This window comes from Agelaius tricolor, unplaced genomic scaffold (assembly GCF_023055355.1).
Source record: "Agelaius tricolor isolate 1412-34295 unplaced genomic scaffold, bAgeTri1.0.p SCAF_1, whole genome shotgun sequence".
In the NCBI taxonomy this organism is placed as follows: Eukaryota; Metazoa; Chordata; class Aves; order Passeriformes; family Icteridae; genus Agelaius; species Agelaius tricolor.
In genome coordinates this window covers 27,009,399-27,028,123 of record NW_027269261.1, presented here as the reverse complement: position 1 = coordinate 27,028,123, position 18,725 = coordinate 27,009,399, and the positions used below count along the sequence as shown (strand labels likewise).

The 18,725-nt window shown below is 36.7% G+C and overlaps 1 protein-coding gene across 3 annotated transcripts in view; it reads left to right on the top strand.

Moving 5' to 3' along the window:
* The window catches only part of SRBD1 (S1 RNA binding domain 1), a 123,008-nt gene extending 109,779 nt beyond the window's left edge, over positions 1-13,229 (top strand). For all 3 annotated transcript variants that reach the window (XM_071427658.1, XM_071427668.1, XM_071427677.1), the window contains 2 exons: positions 9,772-9,956; positions 12,251-13,229. In XM_071427658.1, the coding sequence (XP_071283759.1) occupies positions 9,772-9,956; positions 12,251-12,540 (475 nt within the window). In that variant the 3' untranslated portion in view covers positions 12,541-13,229. The remainder of the gene's footprint in view (positions 1-9,771; positions 9,957-12,250) is intronic.
* Positions 13,230-18,725: the final 5,496 nt, after the last annotated feature.

The following is an 18,725-nucleotide window of genomic DNA, read 5'->3' as shown; positions in this document are numbered from 1 at the left end:
TTACCTAAAAAGTCATACAGGATATTGCATTTTTAGGACACCTTCCCTTCAGGGTGTACTCTGTTTTCTCCTCCTATCCGTAGGTCTCCATGTTTTCCTTCTGCTAGGCATGCAGTGAACTTTTGTTTCCATCCTCTCCCTGCCACAGTTGATCCTTCTTTGTGCCTGATTCTAGGACCCACTGTTCAATTTCCTGGTAGAGTCTATTGCAGTTGTGCAGTGTGTAGATAACTTTGGTCTCTCCTTTTCCATGACCATTCCCCTTTTTTCCTTGCACATCAACATTTCTTGCAAAGTCCCTTCCCTGTGTAGCTGTGGGAAAAAAAACATCATTCAAGATCCTCCTCTTAAAGATCTCTTGTTTGGTAGGTGGATTTTAGGGTGTACAGCTTGATCACCCTAACTGAAAATGATTCTATGTAAGTCAGTCAATGTGAAAAACAAAAATGAATTGATTATTCAAAAATAATTTTGATTTTCAATATTGAATTTCATTCAATTTAGATTTCAAGTACTCAGATTTTTGTCTTTATCTTTCCAGCCCTGGTACACTAATAACATTGTTAGTAAAGTATCACAATGCTACCTACCAGCCTTGCTTAAAGCCTGATGTGGACAGATTGCTTTAGAAAGCAGAGAAGTACATACAGTTAATGGTGGAATACTACAGTAATTTCCCTACGTACAATATTTTCACAAGGGCTGGTCAGAAAATAAAGAATTGTAACTTGGTTTCCAAAGCAGCACAGGTGACTTTTATATATGAGGTGGTGAGTGGGATTATTACTGCATAGGGTAGAACAGATATTCACGTAGAGCTGAAATTGTATCATTTTGGTAGGTAGCACATATCATATAATTGTGGTTTGAAATTCGACTGAGAACCCATCACTAGCACTATTTAACAAAAAACAGAATGAAAAAATTAATGAGCATGATTTTTACATCTCAGCCAAGACAGTGGTTTGAGTCCTAGGCTTGTGCATGTTTCAGTGAGGGGGCTGGCACCTACTGCACAGCCAGCACTGCTTAGAAGGTGCCTTGCTGAGTCTTAAAATGTGCACAGCTTCAGACTCAGACTTAGATTGCTTCTAAGCCAGTGCAGGAGTTTTACATGGCTGAAGACCAGTATTAATCTATCTCATCATCTCTCTTTATCATGCAAGTATTTTACAGCAGATTTCCTGCAGTGCCATTTTCTATTCTCTGTTTCTCACCAAACACTTTGTCGTCCTAGATAGAATTTTCAGATGAAGTATTTAGTTTGACATCCATCTATGACATCCAAATGCATGTCATAGATGTTGCACCAAACAGGATTTTGTTGTGGGGTTTTGGTTTTTTTTAATGCAAAAGAATATAAGTTGATTACAAAGCAAATATAAAACAACAATTACAATATCTGCTAATGAAACACCAGAACTAATAAGCATAGCATCTCTCTCTGTACTAATTGTATCAGTCTTTTCTTCATCCTTTTGGCTTTCTCTGTTTTACTTTTTACATTTATTTTACCTCTACACATAGTATGATGGGGGTAAAAAAATCTCCAAGTGCTTTCTGTGAATGTACTTTATGGACAACAGTATCTGTATTTTTCTCTTGTTTCCTTGAAAGCATATTAAATATGTAGGTGATAACTTTCATGGTATAGATTGTATGACTGTGCAGCAACTTGATATCACAAAATGGTGTGGGAAAGAGGGCAAATATCTTTAATGTTTTTTCATTATGGCAAATAGCTGTTTTGAGAAAAGAAAATACAGCTCTGCAGCAAACTGACAAAAGCCAAGATGTGTAGTAATAAAAATTGACACTGGTGACATTAAGGGCTAAATATAAACCAGACATCCTCCCCTCAAGCAACTAATGCTATAATTTAGCAATGATTATATATTTAAAATGACTTTTCAAAAAAAGCATATGAGCTGCTAAGTTTCTCAGAACTTATGAAAACAGCTTTCCAAACCTTTTTTCCCCTCTGAGTATGAATTAGGAAAAAATTTACTAGGAATTTGGACTGCCTGGAGGATTCAGTCCAAAGTTTATCAGGGCTGTTGGTGAGTTTTGCTGATAGGCAGTGGATGGGATTGGGCTTGTAATTCTTTTTTTGCTGAGCCTACGTTCATGAGAAAGCTTTTGAGAGCCTGAAGATCACATCATGTTCGTGGTGTTGGTTGGAGGTGTCTTATGGAAATTGGTCAATATCTGAAAGTCTTTCTAGAATGCTAGAATTAAACTAGTTTCAAACCTGATTGATAATTCTTATAACTTAAAATGCATGAGAAAATTTAAAACTGTTAGATGTAGGTTAGAATTGATATTTCATAATAAAGTTTTTAAAATAATACATCTTAAAGAGTTCTGTGGCTCTAGTGCTATCAGAGTATTTCTTCTTTTTCTGTGCTTACACTGACCTGTTAGGGAGTGTGTCAAGTTCACAGGTGGATCTGTCTTGCCAAAGGGCAGAATTGTCCTGAATATGAACAGATTTGATCAAAAATCCAGTATTACATACCCCTTACCATGAAAATTAAAATGTATGGAATAGCTGCTACGTAATTTAATCCTAAAGGCTTCCTCATGCAATGCCTACCACATCTTGCTATAGAAAGTAGTTTCTGAAAGTTTTACTGGACTAAAAGTTTTCATGGAAAATTGCATTTATTTTAAAATTAAATAAGATGGTGATTTTTATCCACTGCTTATAGCCAAATTACCCAAAGGCAGCAGTCTACATTGCAGATTTATGACATGCAAAATTATCAGGTTTTAAAACAGTGTTTTTGAGGGATAGAAATTTACCAAAATTTGAAACCACTAATTTTCTTTTTCAGGACTATTTTGTAGCTTGAAAAGCCAATCCATTAAAGAAAAATATGGTTAAAAGAATTAGTCCCAAGTGGTGACTTCGGTTGCCAAACTTCAGGCTGGAGCCAATTTTTAGGGCTGATTTAGAAAAATAGGGTTTTTATAATGGAAACACTGATGTAATCTTTACTACAGTGGCACAAATGGTGCTGGTATGATTGATTTATGACATTTAAGCATCTTAACTTAAAATCTGTACAATTTCTGTAAAATAATTGGAAAATATCCTACTAGTGATTTAACGCGCTCTGCAGAAGACCCCAAAGCATTTTTCTTCACGGTTTCCACAGTGACAAAGCTTGGCTTTGTCGTGTGCAGTGATCAAGCTTACAAACACCTCTAAATATTATGATTTGGAATTTCCAAAAAGCTAAATAAAAACCTGAAAACTTTATAGACAGCCCATTTTCCTGCAAAGCAGAGCCATGTTTTATGTTTTTGAAAAGTCTATATGTGAAAACCAGTTAATAGTGGCAGAATCTTCTACATACAATTAATACAATATGTAGAGCATATCCAATTTCTTGGTATGTGTTGTTAAAGGATTGGTAGGAAAACCAAGGAAATATTTAGGAAGTCCCCAGAAGTTATGCTTATAGACCAAAACAGCCAGGTTATGCTTATAAACCAAAATGTTGGAAAGAAAATGCAGTGTTTTTTCTTTGTTCTATCAGTCTGCTGAGTGCAGTTGGTTTCATGTGACTGAATTTTAACATTTGCTGACTTTTTTATTTAAATCTCATTAAAATGCTTTTTACAAAAGGTTGGCACTCAGAATGTGTATTTGCTGCTCACAGATTGCAGCATCTGGCTGACAGGTTGTATTTTAGCCTGACCTAGAAATAAAAATTTTTGCCAATATAAAAGATCTAAAGCTGTGGCTTAGAATAGCAGAGGTAAGGATCTTCCTTGGCTAATTCCCCAGGTTTTGGACCTTGCCTGGTAGAGGCCAGTCCTGCTTACTGTGGTTGGTTGTCCCTTAAGATAAGTTTTTGACATGCTAGGCAGCATCACTTGGAGTGAAGATTCACATCTTGCCACTCTCTGTGTATTGATAATGGTGCTTGATATCTTCAGCAGAAATTCAAAGTCCCAAGGGAATTCAGCAAGCACTCATTCATGGGCTTTTTCTTCACTGAAACAAAACACTTCAGTTTGGTGCTGATTTCAGCAAGGTGTTTGTGTCAATAACAGTTTATATTCCATTGCAGGCCAATCAGCCATATTTCAAATATCGCTGGTGTTTCTTGTTCTCTGCATGGGTGGATGTAACAGCTGACCCAAAGTATCTCATTTGCTTTGCTGGTAAACTGCATTTGCTGGCTTTGAAGGCAAGTACTGTCACATAAGAAAATGCAGAAGAAAAACTGTCGATGGCGCCACCAAAAGAAAGAGATTTTTATCTTCTGCCCTTTATGCAACTGGAATTTTGTCCTTTGATAGCATTTCCAGCTCACTGGCAGGCTGGCTTGCCTCTGTCCAGATCCCCTAGTTGTCCTGGAACAACTGAGGCAATGCTTAAGGGGAGTAGAAATCAGGGAGGGAATTATTACTTAGTATGGTATTTGAGCATTGAAAACTAGTTATTATGTTCTATTTAGTAATGCAGTCTACATGTGACTATTTTTACAGAGGATAGGAATTGTTACTGTGGTAGGAGGCCTTTCCTTACAAAGACATCAGAAATGTCTTTTGTCCACTTGAATGAGACTGTACTGACATGTACACACACATGTGTGGGTATTTATTTAATGTGCAGACTAATACTTTAAGAAGTCTTACATTTGGGGGCTTTTTAGAAGAAACTTTAAAGAGTTAAACTCAGTCAATTAATGAAACTTTATGACTATTTCCAATAGCCAATGTACAGCCCTAATTACAGAGAACACTCACAGAATCGTGGCCATTAAGTACTATAAATAACTGTTCATATTAATCACTTTAAAAGGCCAATTCATTCACAGGTTTTACTACTAACTTAGCTGGATTTTTAGAGGCCATATTTTTGTAAGCTATCTTGTCAGTAAACAGAAGACCAGAAAAAGCTTTCACTGCCAATTGCCATCCAATAAAGACATTTTAAAACTTTAATGTGTTATAAAATACAGTTAACAAGAATGATTAGAAGAACTTGGAAATAATGGAGAAATATGCTCCATTTACACTGTAAATACTAGACCCATAAATCAAATGTATTTTTAATTTGTTGGAATTTTTGGGACTTACATAACTTCCCACTAGTTGCATTTAGAAAAAAATATTGGGCAAAACCCTCACAAGACCTTTTTAATGGAATTTTCTCCTTTAAGTGTAGTATACTAGTTCTTTGTGGATAACTAATCATGTTTCACTATTTTGTATCTCGGGTTGCACTCCAGTTACGTGATATATCAGTAGTCATGAGAGCAGCCAACAGCAGCGTGACTAATGGTATGGGGGTAAAGTGGCTATGCTGCAGTGGAACTGTGTCTGAATTTATTTTCTCATTTAGAAACTCTTTGTTTCTTAAAATTTGTAAGTTGAAAATGTCATAGACTGAGTGCTTTCTGCATGCTGTCAAATAATCTACATTATTAATAATTTATGCATTTGAAGAAAAACATACTGGTTCGACAGCTTTGTCTAGCTGAACCACATAAGTAGTTTTAGATATATTTGAATCTTTAGCTCTCTGTGTCCAGCAATGAATTACAGAAAATAATGCAGTAATACTGTTTGATACCTAGTCTTCATCAGTAATCAAAAATTGAGGATCCGTATCACTGGTGGGAACAAGAGCAGTCAACATCTGTGTTAGACAAATACTGCTTTTGCACTTCCAAACATTACTAAAACATAAATGTCTGCATAAGTTAAGTTTGTTACTGTCATAAATGTACGTTTTACCTAACAAAGTGCATGCTAATGCAGAGTTGTTTTGTTTTCAGAGCGATTATGCTGCTTTGCCATTAATTCATGTGTGTACTGTGACAAGATGTAATGGCGTATCATGTTGCTTTAATGTAATGAATCCAGTACTCCCAGCTCTTAAGTCGTGTTGCTGGAAATGATTACATAAAACAGAAATGACTGTGACTAAAGCCCTTGCAAAGCTTTAGAACTCCTGCACATTATAAGAAGCTTTTCAGGGGATGGTTAGAGTAACTTCTTAAAAATTTACTGTAGGCTTCCCTTGGTAAAATTTTTACTCTTTTCTGACTATTTTTTGATTTCCAGTGAAATTTACATTTTCTTTTAAGCATTGCAAAGGTTGTGCTATAATTTTGTGCAGATGTGTATGTTAAGTGAACATGATGTGCTTATTTGTTACATTTATGCTACTTTTCTTTCTTTCTTTATCTGAATAAGATGGATGAAATTATGTATTAAATAAAAACATCAGTCATTTATCCATGACCATTCTCTGCAGGTCCTGTAAGACTGTGAAGAGATTACTTTTAAAATGAAGGTGATTGCAAAGGTTTCTGAGTATTCTCTAAATCTCAAAACCATAAAACTCAAAATTCTAAACTATTTAAATTTCACCCTGTTCTTCCTAAGACTCTGGCAACTCTTGATCTGAGTTGATGTACCTTGAGCAGGAAGTTCACCATTAATTCACATACTCAGCATTTGAAGAAGCAAGGATAATATGTCTTAGAAGAATGACCTCAATTCAGAAAAAAAATCTCATCTTCCCCATTTCTGTTAACTTGTCTTTAGGTTTTGTCTTTCTAGTAGACAAACATAGCACTTGAGCTACTGCTATGTATTATTTATGTCACATATGTAGCCAGGCAAATACTTTAAGGACTTTCATTTCTGCACAGATCATTCATGTTCTTATGTTCTGCAGCTGGAGCTGTTGTTTACAAATTGTGTGAGTGAGATATTTCAAGGATTGTAGTAAGATCATTTAACATTAAGATCAAAATATTTAAATTAAGGGAAACCTCTTTTTCCCCCTCATAGTTGTATCTGAGTGTTACAACCAATTGCATTTTTTTTTCCTGATTTAGAAATACCTTGTGGAGGAAGTTGTTGTGTTGCGTTTTTAATAAGGAGAAAATTAAATTTTTTTCTTAGCAATGACATTTTAAAATAGAAATTATCAATATAATGCACCACTGTCAGTCAGAGTTGTGCTTTTTTTTTTATTGGTTTTTTTTTTTTTAGTCCAAGTGCCCTCAGGCTATATTCATTTGAGTAAAAATGGTACATTAAATATGTAATTAGATTGAACAGTATTTCTAAAACTAACTGCATCTGCAATCACTAAGAAGTTACTTTAATTTGGAAATACTTTAATACATGGATTTTACCAAAGCCTGTTCTAAAATGGTGAGAATTTCCAAAATACAAATAGTACTGTTTCTTATTGAGAGTATTTCTTCTCTGCACATGTGCATGCTGGGCTTTGTTACGGTGCTCTGTTTTGCCTGTGATATATAACCATAATTCTGAAATATTCTTAATAAAATTCCTGATTTTTAGAGCATTAAAATTCTGTAGAAGTTGGTGGGACTTCTCATGTACTTAGACTTGGGGACATGTATAAGCATCATGTTCAGGTGGAGCCAAAATTTTCCTGCGAGCAGTAACCACAATAATAAGTTATTTACGCAATTGTAATTGATAACATAGGACCCAAACCTACCACCCTTGCCTAGACAAGGAATCCTTTTTCATTTCAGATAAATGCTTTGGGATGTCCAGAGGGAGGTGAGGAAGGAGCAGAGGGCAAAACACTTTTAGTGAATTGTGCTTGAGGGCTCAGGCACTTGGATTGTGCCCTGTTTGGTTTTCTTTCCAGCCATGTGCATATAACACCGTTCATTCTGATTGCATTATTCACACATGTGACATCTTTGTATGTAACAGGGCTTTTTTTAATATGCACTGGTGGCTGTTTTGTGTGGTTGCACTTCTCAGTGGTGAAACCCACCCCGTGATCAATTTACGAAGTCAATGTCATTTTGTGAAATCCTAATGGTGAGAAAATGCTACTTAGACATACTCAAGCTGAGTTTCCATTTGAAGTGAAATAAAGCCAAGTACGTGAATGTCAGCAAACTTGTTTATAGGGGTGGGTGGTAAAGCATACATTATTTAGAAAGTTGAGTCATGAGTCTGGTCGGGTTTGTCATGTTACATCTGGCACGTCAGTCAAAGCTGGGACAGCTGCCGCCTGTCACTAGTGCTCTGGTGGGGCATTGTCCACTGTTAGCAGCCAGCAGCCCCCAGCAGTCTGGGGAGGAACACTTCACCTGGGCCTATTTTCAGCATTATCGTTGCAACCACTTTTGGGGCTCCTTTGCAAAAGAGGGTGGTTTCGTTTCACAGAACATCTGATATTTTTCATATCTATTATTAGACAAAATATTCGAATAGTAGTGGTAAGATTTGTTAGTTTACAGGAAAAAAAATTGCACTTGATATTAGAGAACATTTTACATCTGTTTTGCTGTATACTTTGCTTCCAAACCACCTTAAACTACTTTAAAAAGTGATGTCAAAAGTTGATATGCAGTCAAAGCAAAAGTCTGTAAATATGGAGAACACCAACATCCATGGTGTTGTTACTAATTTTTATCATACTTTGCTACATGAAAGATGTGTATGCACTAAAAGAATTAGTGAACATTATATTTATCACTACCAAGTCCAAATCTCTTTGTTTGAGCTACCTGTACACTTAAGTCACTATGCTTGTACTTGAATTCAGTAAAGTGGAAGTTGTAACAGATGTCCTCCTTTAGCAAAATTAATGGACATTTTTAAGTGAAGTTTTGCCTTTATGCTCAAAGGTGAATTTTGTGATTGACTGAAAGTCAGATATTCCTTTAATTATGTCTCTTCCATTTATATTTTGTCAAAAATAAATGCAGTTTTTTGTTTCAATCCATATAACTTCCTATTGCTCACCACCTGAAATAATCTCAGTTGGTTCCTTGGGTTAAAAAGAGGAAAAACAATAAAACAAAAAATACTCCGGGTCTCCTGACAAAAGAAATACTAGCCTCAGATTTTTGATAAAAATGCCTCCCCTGCATGTATTTTGGCAGGGGAAAGGAGATTGAGTACCAGGGGCTTTTGATTTCCTATAGAGCTGGAATGTCTTCCAACAAGTTCAGGGCATGAACCTGCTGGTCAGCTCTTCTTTTGAGACTTGTAGTTTACACTTGTTGTGAAGCAGGAAAAAGGAATCTCTTTCAGGAATTTGGAAGGAATGTTTCATCAGACTCTGGAGGACAGGACCAATAATTCTACCTGCCTGCTGTGGTGGTGAACATGCAAAAGAATATTGTTCTTCCTGCCAACGATAAGGGCCCTGATAAAGCAGAGTAGATGAGGCTCATTCATGATGAGATGCAGGTCGTGGCTGAGATCACATGTCAGGAAAAATTAATTGTTCTTAATCATGAAGTTCACAGACAAGATAAGTGTTTCATGTAAAGTTTTTTTTAAGTTGGGTTTAAAGATTCTTAAATTAATATTTTGAGTATTCAGTGTTGCTTTACTAAATTGCCATTCATTCTAATTTGAACACAAGTGACAATTACAACAACATTGTTCTAGAACTCTTACTGATTTCTAGGAACTTTCATGGTAAAAGACATCTTTTGGTATAGGTTTTTATTGTGAGATGAAGTAATAGGTCTGAGAAGAGATTTTAATTGCATTTTATTATTTTGCATCTTGTTTTGCAATCTGTTCCAGAAGATACATATATACAGATAGACTCTAAATTTCCACTTATGTGTCAGATCAGTGATGAGTTGAGAGGACATGCACTTGAGAAACTGTTCATATAGTTTATCAGAAGTTTTGTTCATGCATCAATGAAAAAATAATAGAGCAAAGGTTCAGTTCTCACTAAAGGATGTTACAAATGTTTCTGTCTTTGTTTGAACTTCCTAGGTTTTTATCTCTCATTGGAGGAAATGCAGCTGACATAGGAAAATCAGATATGCAGCAAAAAGTAAATGTAGTAATTCAAAAGGAAGGACTGGAAGGCACAGCCAAAAGGCTCAATACCACTGTGCACACACTGCAGCTGATCATTGATGGACTCACTCAGCCTGAAGGCTATGACATCCGAACAGGTAAACCTCGGTTTGGAAGGTTGTAATCTCAGTTTGTTTGTTCTACATAACAGTTTTAAAACAGCACATTTTCTTCTTCTAAAATCAGTAGCTGATTTTCATGGACATGTAACTCCATTTCATTTCTCAGTCAAGGTAAAGGCTATATCATACTCAGATGTTTCTTTTCAGTTTTGTCGGTAAGTGTGAATCCTGTCTTAAATCATGGCATTTTCAGCCATAGGAAGGGGAGTTGTATGGCTGTTAACAAATGAAATAATTTCAACATGTTGACTTTCTACTGATTGAATCTGTGTTGGCTCTCCATCACAAAGGGGAATGCTGAGACCAAGGTGAAACAGTAGCAATAAAGTTCTGTGGAGCAGTAGTGTGTAGTTCCACACTTTTATTGCCCTGGTTTCTGGGGGACCAGTGTAAATGAAGCACGTGGCTCATGACCTACCCTGGTTAAAACCTGCAGTGGTACTGAACAGTTTGAGGTAGAGGAAAAGAAAGATGAAGTTAAACATCTGGGGACGCTTTTGTGTAATGAAAATTACAGCTGGATTCTCTTACAACAGCAGGAGATAAAGGTAGACAGCAAAGATGGAGGTTTGTAATAACAAATAATAAACCCATGCTTAAAAACCAGCCAAGCTAACATTTCTGTCCCCCTTTTTTAGTTCATGAATGGTTTCCATGCTTATTTTTTAAATATTCCTCGCTAGTGATCTTGAAAATATGTATTTTCTATGTCTCAATTTCTTCTGGTGATCTCACATCTAAATTACAGTAGGATAGACTAATAACATAGGAAGACATAAAAGCAAAAAAGAGAATCTTCAATGGAAATATTCATATTATGCTGATCTAGAACATTCAATATTACTTTAGACAGACTATGGTTGGAGAACAGCCTAGTAGACTTATATAGCTGTATGGATTTCTCCATCATGAGTTCTTCCCATGAGTCCCTTGCAGTTCTTCATGAACCGCTCTGGCATAGGTCCCTTCCATGGAATAAAGTCCTTTAGAAACAGGCTTTCATTGTTCCCTAATAAGGTCACAATTCCTGACAGAAAACCTGCTCTAGTGTGGGCTTGCCACAGGATCACAGCCTTCTTTCAGGCACCCATCTGTTCTGGTGTAGGGCCCTCCATGAGCTGTAGGGGAATCTCAGGTCTGGCATCTGGAGCTCTTCCTCCTCCTTCCCTTGTCTGCAGAGTTGTTTCTGTCACATATGCTCACTTCTCCCTCCTGGGCTGCAATTGCTGTTGCACGGGGAATTTTTTTTATTTTTACAATATTTTATCCCAGAGGCACTTACCACAATTATTAATGGGCTTGACCTTGGACAGGAGTGGATCTATTGGATACAGGCAAAGCCACCACTCACAGTAGCCCACACACACACACCCCCATACTGAAAAATTGCCATGCAAAGCCAATGCAGATCCAGAGACTGATTAAATTCCAGTGCATTTTAGCTATAAACTTTTTCAGGCTGAATTTTATTTCTCAAAAGCAAGCAGAGAAAAATTATTGCAATTCTGGTTTGGTGATGTTCCTTGTGGAAAATCTCAATCCTTACTAAATCTTGAAAAGGTCAAACTATGGTAGGAAAAGATTGAAAGAGGAGCTATTGAGATGATTCAGAAGGGTTTTCTACAGAAGCAGAAAATGGTAGGGAAATAAGAGTTTAAAAAATCTATCTGTGCTCTTAAATACAGAATTTGAACATTAATATCCCTGTATAATCCCTGCTTCTGATCATGCCTGTGTGATTTTCAAGTTGTTGGTGCAAGGCAGCACTGTGATGAAGCTCATGTGATGTCATGGTACAGATGAGCAGCAAGCCTAAGAACAATGCCTTGCTGACTTTTCTTTTAGTATGTGATGAATCTGAGTATTCATCTTCCTGTGAATTTGTAGCAATTTCTATAGGAATAGAATTTCATGTATAGTTGATGTAGCTCGAGTCACCTCAAGTGTTTTCTCCCTAGATCTGAGAAAATTCAAAGAAACTTTCAGTCACTGCTTACTATACAACATGCTTCTGATCCCCTTATGATAGTTTACACAAATTACACAAAATTCAGTATACTTACTCAATAATCTAAGTCTTTTCAAGTGATTCACAAAACAAAAGAAACAAGTTATCACAGATGGGTCTTTATTTTAAAATGTACAGAAAGCAGTATTTGGGACCTAAGATCTACCTTGGGATGACTTATTAATTAGAAATCATCTGGAAACAACTCTTAGAAACCCTTTTTCTCCAGAGTCTTATTTGTGTTTCTTGTTTCCTGTAACAGATTTTGATAAACCTGACTTCAAGAGAAGCATAGTCTGCTTTGAAGACTTAAGTGTTGGTGCTGTTTTGACTGGAAAAGTTGAAAATGCAACGCCATTTGGAGTTTTTGTTGATATTGGTGTGGGAAAAGCAGGTTTGATTCCAGTGCGAAACATAACAGAAGCAAAACTCTCTAAAGTGAAGAAGAGAAGAAGCCTGGGCCTAGGTCCTGGAGAAAGAGTGGAAGTTAAAGTGCTTAATGTTGATATTCCTCGCCTGAGGATAACATTGGATCTTATTCGTGTTTTATGAGAGGGGTTTCAGTAACTGAGCCTTGACTTTAAAGGAAAAGTAATGTCAGCAAGGTTATGGAGAGTCGGGCATTTAATGAATGTTGAACACATTTTGAAACCTTCAGCGCCTTGCTTTTTTTTTTTTTTTTTAATTTTAGTTTAACAGTTTTACCACATTTCTTGTATCCTTTCTGTTAATAATTGTTGGAACAGTTTTTTGGATTACATCCAAGCAACCTTGTTATTTTGTCTGCAGAGCAAATGAAGCTCCAGTGGGCTGTCAGACAGATCTCTTATCTGTTGTCTGTGCAAGATTTGCTGTCTTAATCTTCAGTTAGTACTGCACAAACAGATACATCTGTAGCTCCTCTCCCAAAAAACAGCCATTCAGTTTGCTTGTTTTCTGGTTGACAGTCTAAAGGAGGGCTCCTAGTGGCAGGAAAAATGATCTTTTGAAGTTAAGTGGTAATGATGTTGCATCAAAAGTAGACTGAGGAAAAAGCATCTACTAAAACTATTGATGGTTTAGAAATAGTTATCTTTAATTTATTTGACGTCTGTTTACCTGCATTATTTTTGTTTGTTCAGTTATCATGGATTAACACATTTGTATGTACCTTGCAGTTTAAGGAACTTTACTCAGAGGTGTCAAAAGACATTTGTGTTGTTCTCTACTTCTGCAAAATAAAAACATTTCTGTCCATCTTTTCTTGGTGTGTGTACTGGTTCTACAAGTAATTTAACAGTCCTAGTTGTCTTTCATTCCAACATGTGCTTGATCACCAAGACTTTGATTGCTCACTGTTTCCTGCTAGGAGTGCCTAGCACAGGAGGTTTGCTTCTTCTAATTAGAGACTTCTTGGTTTTGTGGTATTTTGGTGGTGTTTCAAATTAGATTAGGAAGATTAGTTTCTAGCAACAGCAGATAGATAGATATATATATATACACACACATATGTATGTAGAGGGAGTTTACAGGTGTATATTACAGGGAGTTTTGGTGTGTTGGGCATTTATTCCTTTGCAGTCATCCAGTTTGCCTGTAAGTTGGCAGAAGCTCTGGTCTGCAACAGATGAGGCCAAATACACTATAGCAAGTGTCAAAGATCTTCAGTGATAAGGTTTCTAACTACAAATGTCCAAGTAGCTGCTGGCACAGGGTCTATGCATAAGTTAGGAAAAGATTGGCATGGTTTGAGCTCCCAGCTCTGTGCTTTAGTTTTCAAAATGATGAGCCAGCTGTAGACAGTGTATTTTGGAGATTAAATAATCATTTAACAGATGAAAAAAAGATCTTGCTAGCTTCAATGGATTTGTCCACTGAAGAAAAGACAACCATTTTCTATTATGTTAAAGTCAGCAGAGCTTGGAAACGTTTTGCAGGCCTTTTGAAATTTTCCTGTAATAATTCTGCTAGGTAGATTTTGTTGTTATGAAATTAGAAACCTTAATACCATGTTACTGTCTTGGAAAACAGAGATGGAAAACAAAGAAGTTGAAATTATTTTTTTTCTGCAGGTGATACATTCACTTACAGCAGTATGTCCATCAGTAGAATGATCTAAGCACTTAGCAAATTAACTAGATTTTCTTGGCCTTCTCTAAGGAGAAAATAAACTTGATTTCCTGAAGTTCAATTTAGTGAATAATATAAAGAGTATTTTCTCTTTCTTTCTATGGTATTTTATTTGTTACTGAAATTAATTTTCTTAATCCGTAATATTGTGAAGACCGTAGCATCTTTTGCATTTTTGTGTATGTCTCTTGGATTGTCATGAAATTCTCTAAATGCAAGACATCTTGAGACTGTTTCTCTCCTGTTAATTCACAGGAGGCATTTTACCTATTCAGAAGACTGACCCACAATTCATTGTACATACTTATAAACAGTTTGCTTTCTCCATAGAGTAACTCAGCAGCTTATCCTGTGTCATCACAGGGACTGTAGGGGAACATCATGTCTATCTCTTCAAATGCTACCACACCAAAATGGGAAGTTTATGACTTCATGTCATATGTCTTACATGTCTGCAGCTTTGCAAATGTAATCCCATTATTTGTCAGCTAGTGCTGTGCCTTAACTACCTCCCACAAAAGTATTTTTCCATTGCAATTTCTTTTTTTCTTTGCCAGAACACAGCAGCTAAAACAGCCCAGTGAGAGTCTGACAAGGATGAATATGCACAATGTGAACTTCTCAGGTTTTGTCAGATCTTTGGAGATTCAGAAATTATTTCTTCTTAATGTAATTCTTAGTTTTCATCTTGAATTCTTGTGATGTTCAGATTTTTTGACATCAAAGCATCAAAACTGTTTCCTGTAATTCATCTTCGCCTTTAGTTTCTGAACCAAGACATGATTTTTTTTTCCTGAATGGATGCTTTTTCCCATTTGAAATGTTGTCCAATCTTTGGACAAGTTCAATACTGCTTACTGGTGCAGCCTTCAAAATTTTCAACAAACGCCTGCTTCCTCCTGGTCTTAGTTAATTGCTTTAAAGTACAGTTTCTCTGAAGAATTAAATACAAGTCTTTAAGTCTCACTAAAATTTCTGCTTTTGCCTTAAGCTGTAGATTCCAAGGCATCTACACACCTTGTAGTGTAGTTCCACCTCTCCCCAGAGAGAAAATCCAGCTCATTGATCTTGGATGACAGTCTGCCTTTTTAGTCCCACCCTCACTCACATAGTCTAGTATTTTGCAATCACCTTCCCCTGATATGCAGACACATAAGAAGAGCTTCTAAAGATTTCCTGTGCTTCAGATATTACACAAAGGAGAAGAATTTTTCTACTAAGCAAGATGGCACTTGTATGCCTGGCTGTAGTAATGCAAAACAAGAGTTTTAAAGAAGCCATTTGTTTTGGTTTTATTCTTGCCTCAGGCAGTGTTAGACAGCATATATCAATTTTCCAGAAACTTGTCAACCTCAGGAATGATTTAGTATGCTGTTAAACATAATAAAATCAATAGGAAAACAAATAGAATTTCCATGAGGAGCAGACGTTTGGAGAAGCTGGTCCATATGGCATATAGACATGCTGGAATTTGGGCTTTGTGGGGTACTTGTGTTAGAAAAACTGCATACCACGGGAAAGTAATGCATAATTCAGGAGAACAAATAATCTAACAGCTTTGTGGTAGTGTGTCTTGAACTTGGTGTCTGTATTTATTTAACAACAAATACACTTGGAAACTCTATGCCTGGAAGCTAGAAACCAAACATGAATCATATTTGTCTAATTTCAGAGCTTTCTATAAGGAGCCTTACCCACTGTGAAGTGAGTGCTGAGTGAGTTCTTGAATAGCACCTTGTTTTTCTAGACTTCCTGAGGGTCATTCATGTACCTACTTAGCTCTGCTTAAGGACATCCAGCTTCAAGACTATCAATCCTGTGAACAGTGGAAGGTACAAGCTGGTAATGCCAGTCCATGTTACTCTCTGTCTCCCTTTTTTTCAAGGTTTCAGAAAGAGCTGAGAGGGAGTTCATGTGTCTCCAGGGCTATGTAAAGGTTGGGCCAGTCAGTAATTCCATATTCCTTCCTGTTAGAGACCACCTAAAGGTTTGAGAGCACCTCTGTTTACTGGTCCCAAAGTTTCCTCACCTGCCTCATGGGCATGTAGAAACTGTAACTGTTTAGAAGTGTTTCATTTTGAGAAATCCCTTTGAATCCATACTCTATAAAGCTTCACAAGTAAATGATGTGTCTGTGTTTCTCACAGCAAACCTCAGTGACTAGTTTATAGAGAACTTCAATTGCCTGTTTCCACTTGAGCCTCTAAACGGTCCCTCTGGTGGATGTTGTAACTCTGTGCTGGCTGCAGGTACCTGCTGCCAGGAGGCTGTTGGAGATCACTGCTTATTGACAGGTATTTCTAGGAGCTGACCATCTAGAATTATGGTTGGGTATTTTATCAGATATAAGTCGCTCATAACAGCAAGTGATGACAATTTGTAGACCCCTGGAGATGAACAGCAAATCATCAGAAGTGTATGTATTGCACCACAGGCTTTACTACAGCTTCTGCAAGTGGGAAATAACAAATTCTGTAACTTGGAATAACAAAATTCTTCAATCTGGGAGGGACCTGTGCAAGAGTATTGCTTCTGTGTTAGCTTCCACAATGGGGACTGCTGCTTTTATTCAAGTCTGTTGGGCTTCATGCTGTTTCTATAACTGTTAGGTCTCCTGTGAGCATGTTCTAGCTGCATCAAGAATCCTAAGAGATTCTCCATGTTTGAAAGTGAGAGAGACCTGATGGCCACGTCCAGATCAAGGTGAGTCATCCCACTGAGCATTTTAAATCTGAACAAAAGTTTGGGGTAAAGCACTGAAATATCATCTTTCATACTTTCTGTCCCTGACTAGGAGCTGACACATGTTTGAAATTGATCACCTTGCCCCTTGTTTCACTAAATAGAGCTTTTACCTTATTTGACTTCTAGAATTGAAAAACACTAAGGCATGTTCAACACAGCAGCCCAATTGTTATTATGAGAAATTTTTGGTTTGTCTCCCTCTCTTTTTCTCCAGAAGAAACAACAAAGAAAGGAGCATTTAGTAAACTGAATGACTTTTTTAGCTTTATTAAATCTGGTTGAGTACAGGCTTTTAATTTTTGAGACATTGTGTTTAAGCAACAATCAGGAGACCAGCACCTCAGAAAAGTTAATCAGAGTGTTGGTTTTTTTTCTTATCTTACAGATCTATTTATCCTGCTACTCTTGTATGTTACTAAATAAAAAGTGTTTTCAGTATACAATCAGCTAAGCTGGAGTTTTGAATTATCATATCTCAATGATAGTCATATTTCTAGGAAAGACTGCCTTTATTTGTGGTCAAGCAGAGAATTTTTTGCATCTGAGTCACAATGAGGTATGTGGAAATAATGTCATGAGAGGAACTGTTATGCTTGAGGGTCATTTACAAAGACCAAATAGAAGTGAAATCTTAGGAAAGTACTTTCACCTCAGAATTAAATGTGTGGAATATCTTGGCAGAGAGTGGAAACTGCTACATACCAGAGGCTATATGGCACCATGATTGCTTTTTTGTGTGATGAGAAGAGGGAGGGGCAGGAAATGGAGGGATGTGGGGAAGAACATCCTGCAAGATGTAAATGGTCTTATGGGAATGAAGTTAAAATGATGAAATGCAAATGGCAGTAATGTAGTGATAATGCAGTAGTTGTGGAATCTGAACCTGGTTGTCTCTTGCTTCCTGTACCTCCCATAAAGGTGAAAAATAAGCATAACTATTTGTTATAGCTAATGGAAATTGCATATCTCATATCAGTGCATATTGTAACTAAAGAGTAGTGTGGAACTAACTGGCTTCAAGAGGGAGAAACACAAAATATGTGCTCTTAATTGATTTGCTTCTCATTTGCCAGTGTTGCTGTTTCTAGCTAGTTTATTAGTAGATCAGTCCTTGCTCATCAGCACTTCTGGGTGAGAGAGTGCAGCTGTCATGTGTGACGTATGCATTGTCCGTCATCATATAACAGGCAACCAACAGAATTTTTATCATTTTTACCCAGCAGGAAGAGTCCTTGAAAGATTGTTTTGTCATACTTTTTTTCAGTCCCTTGAAATTACTGTGTGGCTATATTTAGTGCATGGTGTGGGTAGATGCAGAGCCAGTTAAAAGCTGAAAATAGCAGAAAATCCTGCTATTTGTATACTGGCTAGAATTTTTTTCCAAGAACACACAGCCTCAGTGATTTCAGATCTATATTGATGATTAACTTCTTATGTAAGCATATGCTTGTTAGCTAGCCTCTTTGCTTGCCTGAAATACAATCTTTCCTGGAGTGCTCTATGTGTGAGATAGTTACTCAGTTTTAAATTTAAGCCTGTTCTCAAGGTGTTGTCTCTTATGGACTGTCCAGTTTAGAATTGGTCCAAAGTAGCCCAGACATGTTAATCTTCAGTGTGTTTTATGAGGCCTTGTGTTTTCTGGGACACAGAATAAGTCATAATGAAGAGCTGAAAGAAAAGAAACATTGTCCAATGTTTGCTGTTGATGGAGTTTTAGTTTTTTGTGTCTGATGATACATGGTCACTCTTCATGGAAAAGAAGGAGAGTTGGCAAAGCTTATGAAGTGAATTTCAAATTTTGTCATTCATTAAACTTATAAGAAGATTTTGTGTCATTCAAAATGACAGGAAAGGAAAATGTCTGCTTTGGTGGTTTGAAGTCC